Source organism: Telopea speciosissima, chromosome 1 (assembly GCF_018873765.1).
Source record: "Telopea speciosissima isolate NSW1024214 ecotype Mountain lineage chromosome 1, Tspe_v1, whole genome shotgun sequence".
NCBI classification, from domain to species: Eukaryota; Viridiplantae; Streptophyta; class Magnoliopsida; order Proteales; family Proteaceae; genus Telopea; species Telopea speciosissima.
This window is the reverse complement of record NC_057916.1, coordinates 85,585,931-85,605,560: the sequence shown is the minus strand read 5'-3', so window position 1 is coordinate 85,605,560 and position 19,630 is coordinate 85,585,931. Positions and strand designations below refer to the sequence as shown.

Genomic DNA, 19,630 nt, shown 5'->3' with positions numbered 1-19,630 from the left:
TTTATAAGGGATTTAGTTTTGATTAGCAAAAAGCTGAGAACCATCTTCTTATGCTTGATCTACAGCCACCACTTAAATATGTTAGGTATTTGCAGGGATTTGAAAACTTTGTATCTTTGTATGAATCCTCCATGCATGATGTTAGCCATCCGACAAAGAATTGGTTTTGAGTCTTATAAAATTGAAATCGAAAGCATAAGCAAATCCATCTTGGTGAATAACAATCTCTAATGAAATGTGGGATGGTCTTAGGTTGTTGATTACAGCAAGAACAAATATGTTGTAAAACACCTCTTATGGAGAGAATGATTAGTGGGTAGTTCATTATGTGCTGCAAGCCACAAAAATGTAAGTATTTGAGTGTAAGTGCCTTCTAGTCTTGTTGCTATGAAATGGTAGTATGATCTATCATTGGGTCAGAATATAAGCTGATTTGCAGGATAATATTTTGAGTTACCAGCCCAAATAATGTGTTGTTCCTAGGAATCATTACATTGGATCATCGCTCAGGTGCTTTGAGAAATGATATAAGATTAGGAGGTGGGATCTCGTACGAGAATGGGTGTCAGCTGCCCAGATGGCATCCACCATGAGTGGGTCCCTCATGGTGGATGCAATCTGGGCGGCTGACACCCATTCTCGTACGAGAATTGGATCCCAGTTCTAAGATCAATTAGGGCATCATTTAAATTGACAAGTGGCAAAGGGTCAGTTAGGGTGCCCCTTGTAAGGGGATTAAATGCATATGCATGTAGATGCCTGCTTTTGGTAAAGGTGTGCGTGCAAAATGGGTGGATATGGTAAAAGAAGCTGGTCGAAGATAATATTATTCATATAGCTACTTGGGAAAGAAAATCCAGCATGATATGATAAGCTACGAGAAGTTGTTTTAGGTGGCATGGCCATGTTCAACAGAGGCCTTTGGATGCTCATGTGTGGAGGAGTGATTAGAAGTTGTTTAAATAGGGCTCCAATCCTATTTTACTCACTGCTATTGTTTTTAGTCTCTTTAAACTATTGTAATCTCTTTTTCAGTTCAGTGTGGATGAATGGAATTGATTTGTGTTTGGTTGATGCCGGGGAAATGTTCACCTAGGGGCTGATTTGAGAGCTTTGCAATTTCTCTCTCTCTCTCTCTCTGCTATTGATTCTTTCCAGATCAGAATCTTTGTATTGTTAGAGTTAATTTTAATTTTCTAACTTTTCTATCATTGAATATGGTATATCGAAGTTTAGATTACTTGCATCTTTTAGTTTTGGACTACTGTGATCAGAGTCTCTTAAATCTGGTCTTTAGAGACTTTAGACTTTATTAATTTCTTCTTCATAGTTGTCTGCTACTTACCTGCTCTGTTTTGCTTAGATCTAGAATTATACACTAATTGCTCCTTAGAATTCAGCAGAGGAAACTCTGTTTCTGGTTTCTTTTGACTGGTCTGAATTCCTAGAACAATTGGCCATAATTTCTAGTGTTTTGGATTCCTTTGTTTGTGGTTATGGATTTTCTCTTATTCCCTATTTTGATAATTTTCTCATTATCAGTTTCTGCATAAGTTTTAAATCTAAAATTTTATTTAGTCTAATTTTAAACATTTGCTTTATCTTTTAATATTCTCGTATTAGTTTTTTTACCTGAATTCATAAATGTTTTCAAAATTCCATGATGTTCAATACTATTTTATAGTTGATATCAACAAGCTTTATCCTTCTGCTTCTTTTATTAAGTTTAGGTTGTGGCTCTATCAGACTATCACATTACTTTAATTGTGGGTTGATTGGCTTTCAGTCTACCTGAACCAGTTTGCTTCATCAAGTGAAATGTTTGGTACGTCCTGTTGGTGTTTCACCGAAGTTATTAGATGATCCATCCATTCTCTATACCGTTACACTCTTAATGCAATGTACCTGTGATCATTATATGACAGTTCATTTCCAAGTGTTCTGAGTATTCTGACCTCCCTATGTTAGATTTGTAACTCTTAATAAGTGATTCTTTGAAGATTGGACACATGGTCCTGATTTCAAAAGGGAGTCCCCTAAAACGACTTGGGCTACTTAGTTTACGTGGGAAGGGGAACGATCTCTCCCATGTTCCATGCTGTGGCATGCAAGGTAGTAGAAAATAGGTGTGGTTCCATCTTGACCTCTTAGTTTCCTACTTCTGTGCATGTGCTGCTTGTCAGTTGTCACATGCATGCTCTAACTTGGTGCTTTGGGCACTAAGGTGTTCACAATTCACAACCTAAAATTGGCATTTCTTTGCCAAGTCACTGTTGACTAGTCGTACGATATTTGAGTCAGATCAGTTATAATTAGTATTTTAGTGGTTTCTTTGAATTCATGAAAACATTTCTTTTGTTTCTTCTTTTTTGTTTTTTTTGGGGTAGGGGAACTGTTGGGAATGGTGATTGCAATAGAAGCTGCTAATTGTTGGAAATCTGTAGATTGGAGGCTGATTTAGCCTTTGAGATCTGAGTTATGATCATTGTTTGGTTTTTTTTTTTTTTGTTTTTGTTTTTTAGATAGGTATCTATTTTATGGTGTAGGGAGGGAAGATGAGAACAGGAGGTTTGAACCCAAGACCTACTGATAGAGTGGGCTTTTATGCTCCACACATCTACTAACTGCGTACTGCATTCATTCTATTGAATCCCCCAATCCCCCCCCTCTCCCTCCCTCCCCCCTTTTCTTTTTTTCCCCTTCTTTGTGATGATTAATTGGAAGACGATGTTCATGGTTACTAAATTATGGCAGATTGTTTTAACATAAAGACATAAAAATTATTACCTATTGGATTAAACTGATCAAGGGTGATCATTCAAAACTGCAAAGCAGTGTGGAACACATGATAGTCTGGTGATGCTGGTTTTGGGGCTTAATCAATCTATATGCTTGAGAGGGTTCAGTGAGCGTTGCGTAATACATAAGATAAGACACATGGTCTTCTACACCCCCCTCCCCCGCCAAAAAAAAAAAAGACACATGGTATAGGGCCGACTGTCCAGACTCAGAAGGCCCCCCAAACCTTCGGGGACCATAATCTAAAATGTAGCTTTATTAACATGTGGAGCTGCTTTGCTCGCCCCCTAAGTGCAGCTGCGGAGGGGGTTTTTTTGTTGGTAAAAGCAGCAAAGGAGTCGGAAAACTAGAAATAGGTGGAGGCAAAAAACCCTCTATAGATGGAGAGAGAGGATCAAACGTTGAGGCTGTTATACCTTAATGTTGTAGTTGTACTATGGTGTAATAAACATGTGAGAATAAAACTAATTTTTACCTTTTCCTTATCTTTTAGCTTTTTAATATGCCCAGATTACCCTTCAATAAACTTTAACAATTCTTCTTCGCTTTAATTTTAAATTTACTGTCTAACTGCGTATTGAGATGACCATAATTGCATATTACATACCCCAACCTCAATCATATTGTACACATTCTATGACGTCGTACCAAACTAATGAATTATACCTAATTAGTTTAGTACAGAGACCAAATTAACACAGATAGAGAGAACGTGCTATAAAATTGGCAGTCCTACTTCACGTACATCAATTATCATACCTTGTTGGGATTTGAGGCTAGCTATGTGAATGTTAAAATGAAATATGGACATTAGAAGATTAATATTGCATTAATATTCTGGTAATACACAATTAAGTCATATCAGTGCATACTCCATAATGTATTTAAGATATATATATATATTTTTTTGGTAGAAATGTGTATTTAAGATTGAAGTATCAAAAAAGGGATAAGGCATTGGGGTTGGTTATGCTAGTACCTCTGTATTTATCTCTCTCATCCTCACATGAAATGACATCACTGCCCCCCAAGGTATAATATTGTCTTGTTGCACGAGCTCCTCTATGTTACTTGCTCAAAAACCTTTTCGATGCCCATAAAAAAAAAAATTTATGAAAATGTATCATTGAAGAGTAGAATGGACATTTTAAAAAGGCAAGGGAGAAAGGGAAGTAAAGGTTCGCTTTATTAGGAAATTAGAAAAGTAGTTTTCCACATGATACTATGAGATTAAGTTTATGGCATGGATAGAAACTTAAAAGAAAAAAAAAAAAAAAAACTGTAACATCTAGGAGAAAAAAAATTGCTAGATGAAGTGATGAACAAGTAAAATGTTGGGGTTGATTGAATTCAAGGCTTTTCTGTACCTAGCAAACTTAAAACAAACCAAAGGAAAGAGAAAGCAGGAAATAGGAATGCCATAATCTTGTTTAAAGCTCTCCATTGATGCAATAATTCCTTTCCGGTTTCAGAATATAAATGAATGAAAATTTTTTTCCCTTTATTTTTTGTCCATTTGGCCTCTTTGCCCTTGACTTTTGTCTTTTGATTTGATTGTTGCCTGATCGTAGTGGTCTAACCATTCTGAGTTAAAGTCATAGTTTCTCATTCATCGAAGTTATTGTTAGGTCTGTGATTTAGTATGAACATAGGCAGGTATTATCCATTCCTCGAGGGCATTTACAGATATAAAACCTGGGTTCGGGATCATAGCACCATTAATTCACAGTCCTTAACTCCTTACCTTGAGACAAGGGGTACCTTTTACTTGTTTATTAAGTTTTAGTTCAACTGTACTTCGCTGTAAAGAACAAAGCATTAAAGAAAGGTTATGATGTGATTAATTTTGATAAAAACGTTTCTCATATGGTGGGTTCATACACTCATGCTATTGAGGATGAGAGAACAACTTGATCGAGCAAATCAGAGCTCCATGGCAATTTGATGACCCATCAATCATCCATAATCCATCCACCAGTTTTGATTAAAGCGCATGTGATCCCATTTTTCTCTTTTCGACCGATAGAAAGCAAGTGGTTGAAGAGATGGGCCAGCCTCTGTTGCTTTTCTTCAATTTGTTGAATGTTGAATACTTGATCTGGAGATTCTGGAGAGGTGTAAATCTTACAAAAAAGGAAGAAAGGCTAATAAATTTAAGGGAGGGAATATGGACGAGATGATGGCGTTGATAAGAAGAAGCCCAGAGAAACTAAGGAACCAGGCCATCAGTAGAGCCACCAACACCACCACTTTACCAAGCTGGAAGCTTTACGAGAACCCATTCTATTATTCCCCACAACAACGACAACAGCAGCAGCTCCTACAACGACGAAGGCGTCACCATCGTGTCCACCTGCCACTCTCGGCTCGTAAGATAGCTGCTTCTCTCTGGGATCTCAGCTTCTTCACACCCATTATGGATTCCGAGCTGATAAACGTCAGCGCCCAGATGGCGGAATTGAGGTCGGAGCTTGAATTGGAACGCAAGGCTCGTAAGAAGATGGAATCCATGAATAAGAGACTGGCCAAGGAGCTGTCGGAGGTGAGGAAAGGGAGAGAAGTCATAGAACGAGTTTGCGAAGAGCTGGCAAAGGAGATTGAATCGGATAAAGCAGAGATAGATCGCATGAGGAGAGAAATGGAGGAGGAAAGGAAGATGTTGAGGATGGCTGAGGTGTTCAGGGAAGAGAGGGTCCACATGAAGCTGACGGAAGCCAAGATTTTGTTTGAGGAGAAGCTGCTAGAGCTGGAGTTGGATTTCACCAAACCCAAGAAAAGTTTTCAGTTTCCTTCTCCATCACCATCTCCGGCGAAAGAGGCAAAAGCAGAGGAAGAGGAGAGAAGTAATTATAAAAAAAATCGTAACGAGGTCGCAATCAGCATCACATCGCCTGGTTATGGGAGTTACTTGAATAATAATTCCCACAATTCAAATTCCACGACGACATCGTCGTGTCTGGACAATGGAGGTGGTCGATCGACGTCAACGTCGACGGTGAATCAAAATCATAGAAGAGCATCACCTGAAGTGGAGAATCCACACATAAAGCGAGGTATCAAGGGGTTCGTGGAGTTTCCGAGAGTGGTTCGGGCAATTGGCCCCCGAGGAAGTCATTCGGGCTCCAAATTGAAGTGTCAAAAAGCTCAACTTCGACTTCTAATGAGACACAGGAGCCCCGTTCGAAGCCATAATTTCATCTTGAGTTGATCTCAGCTCTCTCTCTCTCTCTTGCCACAGTCGTGAATTCCTTTTTAATTTGTTATTTTTGTCATCAGTTGGGATGAGAACTCTCGAGTCTTTCACTCTTTCTGGGTTCGTGTGTTTTTAACTGGTAATCTATTTAGTGGCTCAATTTGGTAACGAAGATCTGCTGCAAACGAGATATTGATCCAAAATTTGAAAGTGATTTGGGGAGTTTGTAAAGTAAGGATTTAAAAGCAAAGCTTATATAATAAGAGCAATAAAGTACGGTTTCCAAGATCACACAGACGACTTGTTAGTTTGCAATTGAAACCGAAATGGCAACTACAGTATTTGACTTTGCTTCAATTCATTGTAGTACAAAATCTGAAAGAGAAAAAGCTGCTGCACTTCTTTTTCTTGCTTCATATCTCTGTTTGTTTTTGTTTTTTTTTTGTGGGAGTGGGGGGGAGGGAGGGGAGGGTTTTAAAGATTAAGGTTTGAGAGATAATGAATCATGTGATAATGTTGATTGATACAAACTGTACATTTGAAGACTGCAAATCTTGTCGAGGCGACTTTGAAAAGAAGAGAGTCAACCCATCCTTAAATCACAGGCACAGATTGTCATCATCAAAATCATCGAATCGAATTGCCAACAACAAAAGACGCATTGCTTTTGGATATGAGTGGCCTTGGAAAGAAAAAAGCTCTTTCTTCTCGGCGTGATTGGAATCATCGAGCAGGGAAGGGAGCCCCACCTTTAAATTCGGCCAAATACGAAACAACTTCCCCATCCCATGCCGATCGACATCGATTATACAGAGAAAGGATCCTCTCAAGGAATAAAACCTGGCGATCGATGGGAGTCCGTGACTGCTGTGAGTAATTATATAGCCCAAGTATATTATTCATGAAAGAAAAGGTGAGGTATCGTCATCATCACTGCTTTACTTGGAAAGGCAGGGACCCCAACAGCCCAACCCAAGTTGTAATTAATTAGTTCTGGGTCTGCGTACCCAGCCACACTTGTGACTTCTTGCTTCTCCAGGGGTCCAGGGGTCCAGCGTCGACAGTCGACACCTCGCCCAAGTTTTGCTGTTCGCTTTTTAATCCAAATTGACATTGATGATCACCCATTAATGCCAATTGGCTTTCCGTGGTGGTGTTAATTAGACCTATTCGGTGAAATTCAGACGGATTGATTTTTGAGGCAGATTTTGGTTTTCCTGGGACTAGTTGAAGTTCGAACTTATTAAGTATTACCTCCATTAAATGCGTCTCTGATGCCCTCTCTCTCACCTCCATTGTATGCGTCTCTGTTGTGTTTCTTACCTCCATTAAATCCGTCTCCCATGGCTCTGGCAAAAGTGGTTTTTAACACAGAAAATTATCTTCTCCAGTTTTCTGCCTGGCCCAGTTTCTCAAATATGGGATGGTAGATCCCATCTGGGAAGAGTGTTTGGTCAGAGATAGGGTGATCATTAAGGATGTAAATGAATAGCCGAAATCTGTTTCTATATCCGTGTCTGTATCTGTTTAGCACTATCCGAATCCGTCCAAAAATTAAATGGATCCAGATACGGATAGGCCATAGTTATTTGAAAAGCTATATTTACATGTAAACGGATAAAATATCCAATATGTATCTGTGTTTATATCCGTTTAGCACTATCTGAATCCGTTCGATAGCTAATCGGATGCGGATGCGGATATAGCACTATCCAAGCCGAATCCGATCCGTTTACAGCCCGAGTGGTCATTCCAGTCCCCCCTTGTTAGAGGAACTGCGAAACTGGGCCGGACAGGGAACAGGAGGTGATAAAGATCCTTAACACCTTCTCCCAACTCCCAAGTAGGGTTTTAGCAATCGATATCGGTTTCTGTCGATACTAATTTGGATCAGTCTGATTTGGATCAATCAAGTTAATCCTTATTTTGTTTAAAAAAATTAGATTTTGTTTTACATTTTTACCCTTGTCTGTATCAATCCGTTAATACAAAATCGACCAAAAATCGATATCGACTGATCCAATCCGATACCGATTCTTCAAACCATGTTCCCAAGTCCCAAAGATTAAAGAGGCTTTGTTGGAGGGAGATTGAATCTCCCCACTGGCCACTACATTCTACAGCCACTTGGACAGGTCACTAGCCACACGAAGCATATATAAATAAGAGAGAGAGAGAGATCGTTTGTTCTTATTTCTCCTTATTTCATACAAGAGAGAGATATTTGTTCTTCTTTCTCCTCATTTCTTGATATGTTCTACCCAAAAAAATCATTTAAATCATTTTTGATATGAAGTTCTGAATTATGTGCATGAGTGGAGTTTGGATCAGGTTCTTGTACGACATCTGTCGTATAGTGTTTGGCTCTTTTTTTGGTCGTTCAAATAATCGGTCTATTGTCTGACCGATCAATCGTGATTAGAAAACGTGTGATGGAAAGCGCAGGCGTGCCATAGTTTGTAACACTCAATGTGAAAGAAGTCTGCACTTTTGATTTCTTTCAGGAGATGTAGATTCTCCTCTTACCTCAATTGCTCTAAGGACTTTAAATTAAGGTAAAGTACACGTAACCCTTATAATGCACCCAATATTCTTTGTACCCCCTAAGTGGCTCAATATTCCATGTACCATCCCTCAATATTCCACGTACCTCTCTTGCTTTACACCTCCAAATGTCAGATAGGTCCACACCAAGTGTTAAATATTAAAAAATGACCAAACTACCCTTTCTTCTATTTTGTCTAATATTTGAAAAGACCTAATTGCCCTGACTTATTTGCTAAAATTTAAAAATACCAAAATGCCCTCATCTTCCCCAAATCATTATCTTCTTTTACCTACCCAACACCACCACCACCACCACCCGCCACCGCCGCCGCCACCCACTAAATCAAATACTAATTCCTGTGTCGGATCGACCCAAGGGATCCAAACTACCCTTTCTTCTCCTGTATCTGACTCCGAGCCTGGGGTCGTTAACAGAGTTGACAAAACTCGTTCTTGGGAAAAACCGAATCAGTGGTGGAATCCCCGCAGAGCTAGTGTCGTGCTCCAAGCTATAGTTGTTGGACCTCGGGGATAACGGTTTCTCAGGCCAGATACCAAAAGAATTGGGTCAGATACCGGCACTGGAGATATCTCTGAATCTGAGCTGCAATCAGCTCTTCGGTGAAATCCCATCAGAGTTCTCTGATTTAGACAAGCTTGGGATTCTGGACATCTCCTACAACCAGCTTACTGGGAAAATGGACATGCTTGCGGGTCTTCAGAACCTAATCCTTCTGAACATATCCTTTAATGGCTTTTCGAGACAATTGCCAGATACCCCATTCTTCCGGAAGCTCCCGCTAAATGACCTGATGGGGAACAAAGCGCTTTACATCGCCCCCAATGGCGGCGTTGTGACACCAGCTGAAAGGGGTCGGGTCACCAAGCCCCCAATGAAGATGGCAATGTCAATCCCCGTCAGCGCCAGGGCGGTGCTGCTGCTGCTGCTGGCGGTTTACTTGCTAGTGCGGGAGCATATGAGGGCGAATGGAGTATCGGTGGAGGATGACAGATGGGATATGACACTCTATCAGAAGTTCGATTTCTCCATCGACGACGTCGTCCGGAACTTGACGTCAGCGAATGTGATCGGAACGGGGAGCTCAGTGGTGGTGTTCAGGGTTGCGATCCCTAATGGGGAGACGCTGGCGGTGAAGAAGATGTGGTCTTCTTCTTCTTCTTCTCCGTCGCCGTCGGAGAAGGAGGAATCATCAGATAAGGGAGAGATGGAATCGGGAGCATTCCGGTCGGAAATCAGGACACTTGGGTCCATCCGACATAGGAATATAGTGAGGCTTTTGGGTTGGTTTGCCAATAGGAGCAGAAGCAAGAAGCTGTTGTTCTATGTATTTGATTTGGTGGGTGGTGGTGGTGGTGTTCGGTATGTAAAAGAAGATAATGATTTGGGGAAGATGAGGGTATTTTGGTATTTTCAAATTTTAGCAAATAGGTCAGGGCAATTAGATTTTTTCAAATATTAGACAAGATAGAAGAAAGGGTAATTTGGTCATTTTTTTAGTATTTAACACTTGGTGTGGACCTATCTGACATTTGGGGTGTAAAGCAAGGGAGGTACGTGGAATATTGAGCCGCTTAGGGGGGTACGAGGAATGTTGGGTGCATTATAAAGGGGTACGTGTGCTTTACCCTTAAATTAAAGACCGAATTACGATACGCAAAGGAAAGGATAATCATAGAACAAATGATTGAGATGAAATAAGAAATCAACAATTTCTATTGATCTCAATATTGGTATACACGAAGGACATACCATTGACAGAAGGCAAAAAAAAAAAAAAACAGAGTTGACAGAGAAGATGACTACGATGGCAGGGAGAAGATTACACTAAGAATGATAAAATGCCATAAAAATAAAAGATAAATAAAATTGCAGGTTGTTGATTGATCGAGAGATCCCTTCCTCTTCTACGATTCTAATTTTTATACTCGTGAGGATGAAACCTCCATTAGGTGTTCATTAACCACAACTTCTTTGATGGTTATAGAACCTTTTGAACATCATGTCCTCCTGGAGTGGCTTCCACTTTTGAGGTGATGTTAGTTTTGGGCGTTTCATGGTTTAAAGTATTGTTTTTCAGAGTCGTTTATATTAGGGGCAATTTTATACTTTTGTGGATTTGGGTTTTTCTATGTATTGCACGAGATGTTATATATATAGTGTTATCTCATAAGAAGGTGTGTGTGTGTGATAGTTTTTTCATCAAAATAGTTACATGGAGGTAGTGGTTTGATAGTTATTTTTATTGTGCAGTAAGGTAGTTATTGTAACCACTTGTAATGCTTTATTTAAATTAGTAGCAATGTAATGGATAAGGGGAAGGGATCGTGATCCTCTACGGTGCCTTGCCCATAGCGGCCTGTGCGACCCAGACAGAACACCATGCGCAATGTCCATCTTACCCCTGCCCAAACGCCTTGCCTGAGCAGGGATAAGGCGGACATTACGTGCAGCGCTCTGTCTAAACCGCACAGGCCACCACGGGCAGGGCGCCATAAAAGATCTGTATACGGACTCTTCTCTAAATTTTCTCTCTCTTTACATCCGAATCAACTACTCTTTGAGTAAAGAGACATGACTTCCTCAATTAACTCTTTCCCCATTACTATTTCTCTCCTTTTTGGTAAGTAGAACTATTTATTCATGTGTGTTCTGTGTAAGGTATCTGAATGATCGCCATCCATCTCCTTAATATTATCATAACCCATCTATTACCATGTAGTGTCACACAGGCTTTAATTAGGAACTGAAACTAACCACGATATCGGCACAAGAGAAAATGATAAGAAATCTGATTGGACCGATAACTTTAAGTTACCATTTAATTTATAGTTTAGGGTTTTTATCTTGCATATCAAAGGCATCTCTTTAGCCAATCTTTACTGACTATTTCTAATATTGTCTCAAATGAGAGAACTCTTTCAACTGACGAATTGGAATACTTATGAAAATTTCTTTTAATAATTTATGCGTTTGAATTATGTTTAAAAAATTACTTAAAAAAATAAAAGGGAAAAAGAACACTAAACTCCTCGTGGTCAATGTGCTTTTGTGCCTAGACACAATGCCACCTTGTCCCCATGAGAAGTGCGCTCTACCCTCATGGAAAGACGGAAATCTTACTCAAGTCGATGGTTTACTGGTGCGCTACTATTGACTACCGTATACGTGCAAGCTCTAGAGACCCAGATCGACAGCATTCTATCGTTCTAAATAAAAATGGATTTGGCTCCTATCCTGCAGTGGCGGGAGCTGGAGCATCCAGCATCCCCCCCCCCCCCCCCGAGATCTCTCCACCTGGCCTTAGTGGCATCCAATGGCGTTAATTAATAATACTCGATTTAATCCCATTTGGCTCCCATCTTCCACTCACGAACCCGACCCGAAACAACGAAAACTGTACCGGTTCTTCCTCTTTTTCTTTCTTTTTCTTCAACCACCGCTCCACTGTGCACACAACTGCCCCACCACCGCTGCAACCTCTGACCACCCCACTACTTGTCTAAGCAATCCTTGTGTAATACCAGCAGTGGCAGCAAACCTCTGACCACACCACATCATCAACGCACCCCTCTCTCTCTCTCTCGAACTCCCTTGCAGTTGGGTAGCTTCTCTTAAATCTTTTCTCTCTTCAGTTTCTCATTTTAGCTTACTAGTTCTGCTTCATCGCTTGGCTTTTGGCTTCAGGAATTTGTTCTTTTGAGTATACCCCACTTCGATTCAAGCAACTACGATGAGCCCAGTAGCAGATATCAACGGGAACTTGGCTTCAACCATGAACCACTTGTTCACAACCCCAACTCCATCTCTACTCTGATTTTGTTTTCCATCAATTCAAAGGCAAAAATTGGGATTTGTTTTTATCATTTCATAAGAGATTGTTTGATTACGAAAAGAGAAAGAATGGCTCCAAGGCGAGCGAGGAAGGAGGTGGTAAAGACGACAACAACGAAAGTGGTTGCAGAGAGTGATGTGGAAGTTGCTGTGCTTACAACTCGCATCAGAGCGGCAATACCCACCAAAGAGCCCTTAAAGGTCGCAATGGAACAGAACATTGAAGAAGAGACGAATAACCAGGTGATCAAAACCCCTAGTCCTGCGGGGACTTCCTCCTCGTTCCCCTACTCCGAGAAAAGAAGATAAGCAGGCGCCTCAAAACCTGAAACTGGGGTTGGGCATGGAGAAGAAGGGAAGGGAACAAGAAAGAGGGGAAGACCATCAAAGAGTGAAGGTGATGGGACGAAGAGGAGGAAAAAGAGAAGGAGTGGGGTGAGTGTTGTTGGGGTAGAATTCAAGAGGTATCTGTACATGGTATTGAAGCAGGTGCACCCACAACTCTATATCGTCCAAGCCCAAGACCGTCGAGGTTGTCATTTCCTGAGAGGAGAACACAGCACAGCTAAAGTAAATAAGCAAGTACAGACGGGCCCCGGTGGTCTTCTTCTTGGTGCCATTAAATTAGGAAAGGGAGAAGAAGCTTCGACGGTGCCTACTCGAAATGCCCTTCCTTGACAACAGCTTTGCAGGTGTGTAGTAGAAGCTTTCGAACATTTTGCAACTTCTCTATTCCCCTTCCTCTGCTATCTCCTTTAATCCACGCCGGTGCAGTTTTCGTTGTTCGGGTCGGGTTCGTAGGGTGAGAGAGGAAGATGGGAACCAAATGGGATTAAATCTGAGTATTATTAATTAAGGCGGTTGGATGCTACGAAGGCCAGCCAGGTGGAGAGATCTCAGGGGGTGGTGGATGCTCCAGCTCCCGCCACTGCAAGACAGGAGCCAAATCCAATAAAAATACCTGAAAACGCAAGGATACAAATGTTGTTGACAACGGGTCAGGCACACTTATCTTTATCTTAATGTCCCAGTCCTCTTAATTAGTTAGTATTTGTATAAATAGGGAAAATTATTTCTGGTTACCATGATTACATCAACTTATTTTGTCCGTCTAAAAATCCCTCATTTTCATCTTATCAGATGGGTGTGGTGGGCATTATGCGTGCTCCTGTGTCGCTGTATACTCTTAGCGGTGGATGAGGATGAGTCCGGCGTCTTCAAAGGCATACATACCCGTGCATCCTTGTATACTCTACCAGGTCTACAAAAGTAACCCTTTTGTGGGGCGCAATGGAGGTCCTGGGAGCACACACAAAGCCCTTCCAGCGCGCATCCCTCAACATTGACTCTAGTGATCGTCTCACTTTCATTTTCAATCCCAAGCACTTTGTCGGTCCATTCACTGGAGAAGAGTCCCTGCGGGTCATACATCTGCTTCACCTTCAGGAACGCCTTCACATTCCTCCCCCCATACTTGTTAATCACTCCATCGAAAGCCAGGTTCCTGTTCTTGCCCCAGTGCGGCAGCCCTCCATACTTGAAGAGCGCAAGCTGCTCAACTTCTTCAATGATGTCTTCATAAAGCCTGGGACTCTTGGGCTCACTACTCCTATAGTAGGTGATATCGAAGTCCATTGCGTCTTCCTGTTTCCCCAAGTAAGCGCTGGAGGATTTCACGTATCGCATCAGGATCCCATTGTAGAGCTCCAACCCGCACAGTGCCTTTCGATCCAACTCTAGCAGCTTTTGCACGTCTTGTATGAAGCTCTTCACTTTGGACAAACCAATGCTGATTGTTGTTTGGTGGAAGAACTGACCCTTCACCCTTGGATCCCAGGGGCAAGCCGTGATGTGACCATCCTCGAGGCTGTCCAGGCAGGTCCCCGAGGCTTGCAGCCGATTGTGATATCCAACTACTGGGTAACCCGTGAACGCAATCCCATTATTTGTTAGGCCGAATGCGCTGGTCATCAAGGTCGATGTAGTTAGCTTTGCATCGATGCATTTTCCGTCTGCATTCCTTGTAGACTCTTGGCTTTCCTCTGTTTTTGTCACCCACCCCCATCATATATATATTAGGAAATACCCAAAATTAAAGTATATATTGAGTCAACACGGTAAGTTACGGTAAGGTAATTAGAGCTAATAATTAACGATTACCAGAAGATCTTATAATGGCCAATGCAAGGGAAAGTGTAGACCGGAATCCGATGAAGTCATTGAGACCATTGCCGGAGACATTGGAGGAGACTCGGTCATCAATTCGATAAACCGCTTTCCCTTGACTTGGGTACCATGTGATATCTGCGAACTCATGTTGATAACCGAATTCACCCGCTTGTTCTCCCAAATCCGAGTCATTCTTCACCAAATAAGTAATGGAGCGCTTGAATAGTGGTTGCATTCTTAGGGTGACCTATACAAGTACATCGGGATTAATCAGGAGGAGAGAAACAATTGAAAAGGGTGATCTTTATCCTCTCAATTACACTGCCCGTACTTGACGTCCAAGTACATCTAACAGAGGAGGCAGAAATGATTATCCTACCCCCTACTCAAACACACTGCTCGAGGTGGGATCTACCTCCCTCTATTAGATGTACTTGACATCAAGTACAGGCAATGTAATTGAAAGGATAAAAAATCCTAAAAAGGGTCAAATTATCTCCTCTAGTTCTTTGCCCGGGCCAATTCCTCAGTGCCTCTAATAAGGGGGGTGTGGGCCCCACCTGAGCAGAGTATTCGGGCAGGGCTAGGGTGGTCATTGCGCACCCTTTTATTATAGACACTGGGAATTGGGCCAGGCAGGGACTGGAGCTTGGAGGGGACAATGGTAACCCGCGGAAAATTATCTCCTCTAGTTCCCTGCCCAGGACTAGTTCCCCCAGTGCCTATAATAAGGGGAGGTGAACCCTACCCGAGCAAAGTGTTTGGGCAGAGGTAGGTGGTCATTGCGCACCCTTTTATTGCAAGCACTGGGAAACTGGGCTAGGCAGGGGACTGGAGGGACAAAGATCCAGGTAACCCACCTAACCTTAGAGACCTAAGACTAACGCTAAGAGTTTGACACCCAGACAAGATATAACTAAGGCGCAACAAACAAACACCAACCAAGGTCCATCACATAGCTAACCTGTGAGATGACTCCGAGAACTCCCAAGGATAAGCGAGCTGCATTGAACTCATCGGGTTGAGTGGTATCCACCACTCGGAGCTTTGCGTAGTTGTCTTTTGGCCCTGCCGGTGTGATAATCCGAAGTTCCACGACGTAGTCATGTACAGAACTACCCTTCCCCCACAAGGAGCTGCCATGGGCGCCAGTGCCCAGAAGCCCACCAACCGTCAACCCCCACCAGTAGGGCGCATAAGGCAACGCCAGCCCAGCTTTGGCTGCATCGTCGATCAACTGCCTCAGCGTCACCCCGCTCTCCACGCTAATCGTCATCGTGGTTGGGTCTACCTTTAACGTCCGGTTCAGATACTTGGTGCGTATCAGCAACCCGTCCTCCCCATCCGGACAAACCAGTTTGGGGATGCTGTGAGAGTAACGGGTCGCCACCTTCATTTTTCTCTTGCTCATCGTGCCCATAGCCACCACCGAAATAAGCTCTTCCTCGCTGGTCGGATAGGCAACGTCCCCCGCTCGACACACACTCCGATCAGGGAAGGAGCCGTAGGAATTTGTGATGGTACAGTTACTTGTTCGCGACGACCAACACTTAATGGGGTCATCGGGAGGGCTACAGCCCACTGTACATAATAATAGGAAAAGAAATTGCGACCGGACGACCAATCTGGTCATAGAAACAGCTTTTCTCATGCTTTTCAGTTCCAATTATGCCGCCGGTATGTACTCTGCAGGTCTTGCTTTCTAATTAATTGGTAAGGACAAAGGAAGTACAGTTACATACAGACTCGCATAGCCGAGAATGGCTCAGGAGCAAGGGAAGGTACCGTCTATTCTAATCCATGAGGTGGAACCAAGGACTCCGGCCAATATAACCGAAAAGCTTTCGTTGTAAAAGTTTTGTTTAAATGTAAAAGATGAGGTTGCCATATACTCATAGACAGAGAGGCCTTTGAAGGTAAGTCGGTGATGGATGGATCGATGATCACAGAGTCAGAGTCACTGCTTAGAGTCCTAAAGAATGGAGGGAATGATTGCTCTCCTTTCACTTCTCCCGTCCTAATTGATTTCTATAAAATTCATGAAATCGTACGTTACCTGCAACGTTTCTGGTGAACCTCTATGATGTCGAGAACTCCCAACAGCTTAACCTTTCCTTTCAAGGGAATACAAATTTGAAGATGATGCTTATGGGAAATTTCACAAATTTATTATTTTTTTGCCATAGCAATGACTTGGTTAATACACTCAACAAAGGATGCTATGTGTAAAATGTCTTGAGAGATGTGTCACCGTGTAGGTACAATAGACAGAAATCTGACTTGCACCCGAACGGGGGAGCAAGTGGGGATATTGTGATAATGTGATAAGGGGTTGCCACCTAGATCAGGGTCTAGGACCTTGGATCTTCTACTGCCGAGCTGCCTTGACATATGATGGCGTGCAATATCCACCTTACCCCTGCCCAAACACCTTGCCCGAGTAGGGGTAAGGCGATAATTGTGCGTAGTCCCGTGTTTGGGTAACACGATCCTGTTGAACAGCTCGGCAATAGAGGATTTGGATTCTGCAAACGATGCTTCTCTATTATAAATGAGATGCTAAATTAAATCCAAAACTTAATGGCTAATTTGCTCCAGATCTCTAGGTAAGTGGCAAGTTACGAGTTGGGAAGGTATTAGGTAATCAACAACTGCTCGGCCAATGGCTGGTCTTTCTAGACCAAAATTTTGTTGTATACTACTTATTTATGTGTTATGTACCTGATTAGTCTAATTGAAATGGTTTCAATCCTAGTTATTTACTTGGGTTAACTAACATGTTGAACTTAGAAAGAAAATCTAATTATTGCTAAACTATTTGAAGCGCGGTTAAAACAGACATGCAAAGTGCTGAAAATTAAACTAATTATCTACAACTAGATTAACAAAATATATGATGGAAGCATGCATTTACAACATTAGGAATATACAAAATATATTTAAATAAATACCTACATATACTATAAATGGAATAAAATGAAAATAGAAGTAGAGAGTGTCTACCCTATAACTTCTGGCTTCCCTGAAAAAAATGTATTGACTCAGAGGTGCGGGGCCCAATTCTTGCAGTATTTTGACTGCACTGGTGACACTGACACATTTTGGAGTTGACGAGGAATCTCAGATACTCAATTTCTTGGGGGAAGTTTCTGTAAGGGTTTCACTTGAAAAATATTCACAAGCCCCTGGCGATGATGTATGCCATTTTTCGGTAATCCGATGTCGTTTCGAAACCGAAACGGTCCTCCGAAGATCCCAACTGTACTTTCTGGACCGAAATCAGGTTTCACCAATAACACACCACTGCACAAGGGCAACAACAGATGGCTACACAGTCCGCTGTGAAACTGGCAGTGCACAATCTACAGTATTTTCCAGAACACTTGATCACATCTCCAGCCCCATCGTCGACCAGATGACGATTTCTCTTAGCTCTGCCATTCGATACTTCATTGCTCCAATTCTTACATGAAAACTGATCTGGGTTTTCTTCATCTCAAGCCCAACCATGATCACTACCTCAAGCTAATTGAAACCCTAACTTAAAAGATTAAAATAAAAAAAAGTGAATGCAGAATACCCAAAAAAGTTTGATTCAATGTCAAAATTAGAGGTTGAAGGAGTAGGGTGGGGGCAAAGTTACAGGAAAGGGGTTGGAGGAGAATGAGGAAGAAAGAGGGTAAACGAGTCTATTTACATGGACCCAGAGTTAGTTTAGAGATTAAATAAAAAAGGGTAAAAGGGTCATCTCACAAGGACCTAGGGTTAGTTTGAGGATTATGAAAAATCTTACTATGCCATGTCAGCACTTAACAGACAGATGCTATCGTTACGGGTGTAATAGTAATTTTTTCAAAGTAGGGTGGAGGGGTATGTAATTAGAAACAATGCCCCCTCCCCCGAAAAAAAATTTAATCGTTCCTCTCTGCAAAAGAGAGAGAAGAGTGTAGACCATGGTTTAATGCACGGTATTGGGAACAAGTATCGGCAATACGCAAAATCGATACGATACTGATACAGAATCGACTGTATCGAACAAAAATACCCTTAAAATTCTTTTAAAAATGAGTTTTCTAATCATTTTACCCCTTGTTCGTGCTATCGATACAGTATCAATATCAATGACTATAAAATTGATATGTATCAGACGATACGATAACGATACTTAGAACCATGGTGTAGACTCTCCTCGTACGAGGAGGTGAGCCAGACTCACACGTTACTTAGAACAAAAAATTGATGTCAAGGTTAAAAGATGGAAGCAGCTTTTAAAAGGTGGAGAATTGGGGTAATTGTGAGTGGTGACGGTGACGACCCCACTTCCTGTTTTGTGAACGACCGCTATTTTTCATACTCAAAACTTAAGTCATGAGTCATGAGGAGTCATGACTGCTAATGGAACGTTGTTCCAGCGTTAATAAAAGTTATTATTAAAAAAAAATTCATGCCTGCTAACATTTAATGTTCCGCCACTAATCTCTCTCTACTGCTACTACTATACTACTGTCAAGTGTTAACTACGGAATCAGTCTCAGGGACTACAGAAACTCACGTCATCTCCCTTTCTCGGGTCTCCACTCATAAAACTTAGTGATGAGTTAAGAAATCATAGAAGAACTTATGAATGAGGAAGTCATAACTTTCCCGAGTGTTTAACCCCTGAAAGACAAAAAAAAAATCAATCGTGAGTGGGTTGACATAAAAAAAAATTGGTGATGGAATGGAATCAAAATCGAAGGATAAAGATTAAAGAGCATCTCGATAATTAGGATTGCAACAGGGTTGGGTTGGGCTGGGCTTTTTAAAATCTCAGTCCAATCTTGAGTCCCCTTAATTGAGCCCAGACTCGATCCGGCTCTAACTCAGGGTCTAAAAATTCTAATCTAATCTGGCTTTAAGATCGGGCGGAACCGACTCTGATTGGCCCTGATTATGGCGGGAAGAGATATGCATGGGTTGACCAAGTTGAAAAAAGGAGATGTATGGGTTGGCTAGGCTGGGAAAGCGAGATGCATGGGCCGCCCTTAAGATCGGACTAAGCTGACCCTCATTGGTCCTGATCATGGGGG

The 19,630-nt window shown here is 41.8% G+C and overlaps 3 protein-coding genes across 3 annotated transcripts; 2 read left to right on the top strand and 1 right to left on the bottom strand.

Annotated features, from left to right (window-relative positions):
- The first annotated feature begins 4,864 nt into the window (after positions 1-4,864).
- Positions 4,865-6,174, top strand: LOC122644115 (protein BRANCHLESS TRICHOME-like). The gene has a single exon (XM_043837721.1). The coding sequence runs from the start codon at positions 4,967-4,969 to the stop codon at positions 6,005-6,007; it is 1,041 nt and encodes a 346-aa protein (XP_043693656.1). The 5' UTR covers positions 4,865-4,966; the 3' UTR covers positions 6,008-6,174.
- A 144-nt stretch (positions 6,175-6,318) lies between these two features.
- LOC122655983 (LRR receptor-like serine/threonine-protein kinase RGI3) lies at positions 6,319-12,701 on the top strand. Its single transcript, XM_043850396.1, has 3 exons — positions 6,319-6,415; positions 9,086-9,897; positions 12,207-12,701. Exons 1-3 carry the CDS (start codon positions 6,319-6,321, stop codon positions 12,699-12,701), a joined length of 1,404 nt encoding a protein of 467 aa, XP_043706331.1.
- Positions 12,702-13,520: 819 nt separating this feature from the next.
- On the bottom strand, positions 13,521-16,714 carry LOC122655975 (probable L-gulonolactone oxidase 6). Its single transcript, XM_043850384.1, has 4 exons — positions 16,618-16,714; positions 15,526-16,142; positions 14,553-14,808; positions 13,521-14,434 (listed from the first exon to the last, which is right to left on the bottom strand). The coding sequence occupies exons 2-4, from the start codon at positions 15,979-15,981 to the stop codon at positions 13,521-13,523; spliced, it is 1,626 nt and encodes a 541-aa protein (XP_043706319.1). The 5' UTR covers positions 15,982-16,142; positions 16,618-16,714.
- Between the last annotated feature and the right edge of the window lie 2,916 nt (positions 16,715-19,630).

Coding starts and splice junctions, on each gene's coding strand:
- LOC122655983 (XM_043850396.1), top strand. CDS start 6,319: ATGGCAACTACAGTATTTGACTTTGCTTCAATTCATTGTAGTACAAAA. Junction 6,416..9,085: donor TTTTCTTGCTTCATATCTCT/GTTTGTTTTTGT, acceptor ACGGTTTCTCAG/GCCAGATACCAAAAGAATTG. Junction 9,898..12,206: donor TGTTCTATGTATTTGATTTG/GTGGGTGGTGGT, acceptor TTCTCATTTTAG/CTTACTAGTTCTGCTTCATC.
- LOC122655975 (XM_043850384.1), bottom strand. CDS start 15,981: ATGGGCACGATGAGCAAGAGAAAAATGAAGGTGGCGACCCGTTACTCT. Junction 14,809..15,525: donor TTCTCGGAGTCATCTCACAG/GTTAGCTATGTG, acceptor GTACTTGTATAG/GTCACCCTAAGAATGCAACC. Junction 14,435..14,552: donor GGCCATTATAAGATCTTCTG/GTAATCGTTAAT, acceptor TGACAAAAACAG/AGGAAAGCCAAGAGTCTACA.
- LOC122644115 (XM_043837721.1), top strand. CDS start 4,967: ATGGACGAGATGATGGCGTTGATAAGAAGAAGCCCAGAGAAACTAAGG.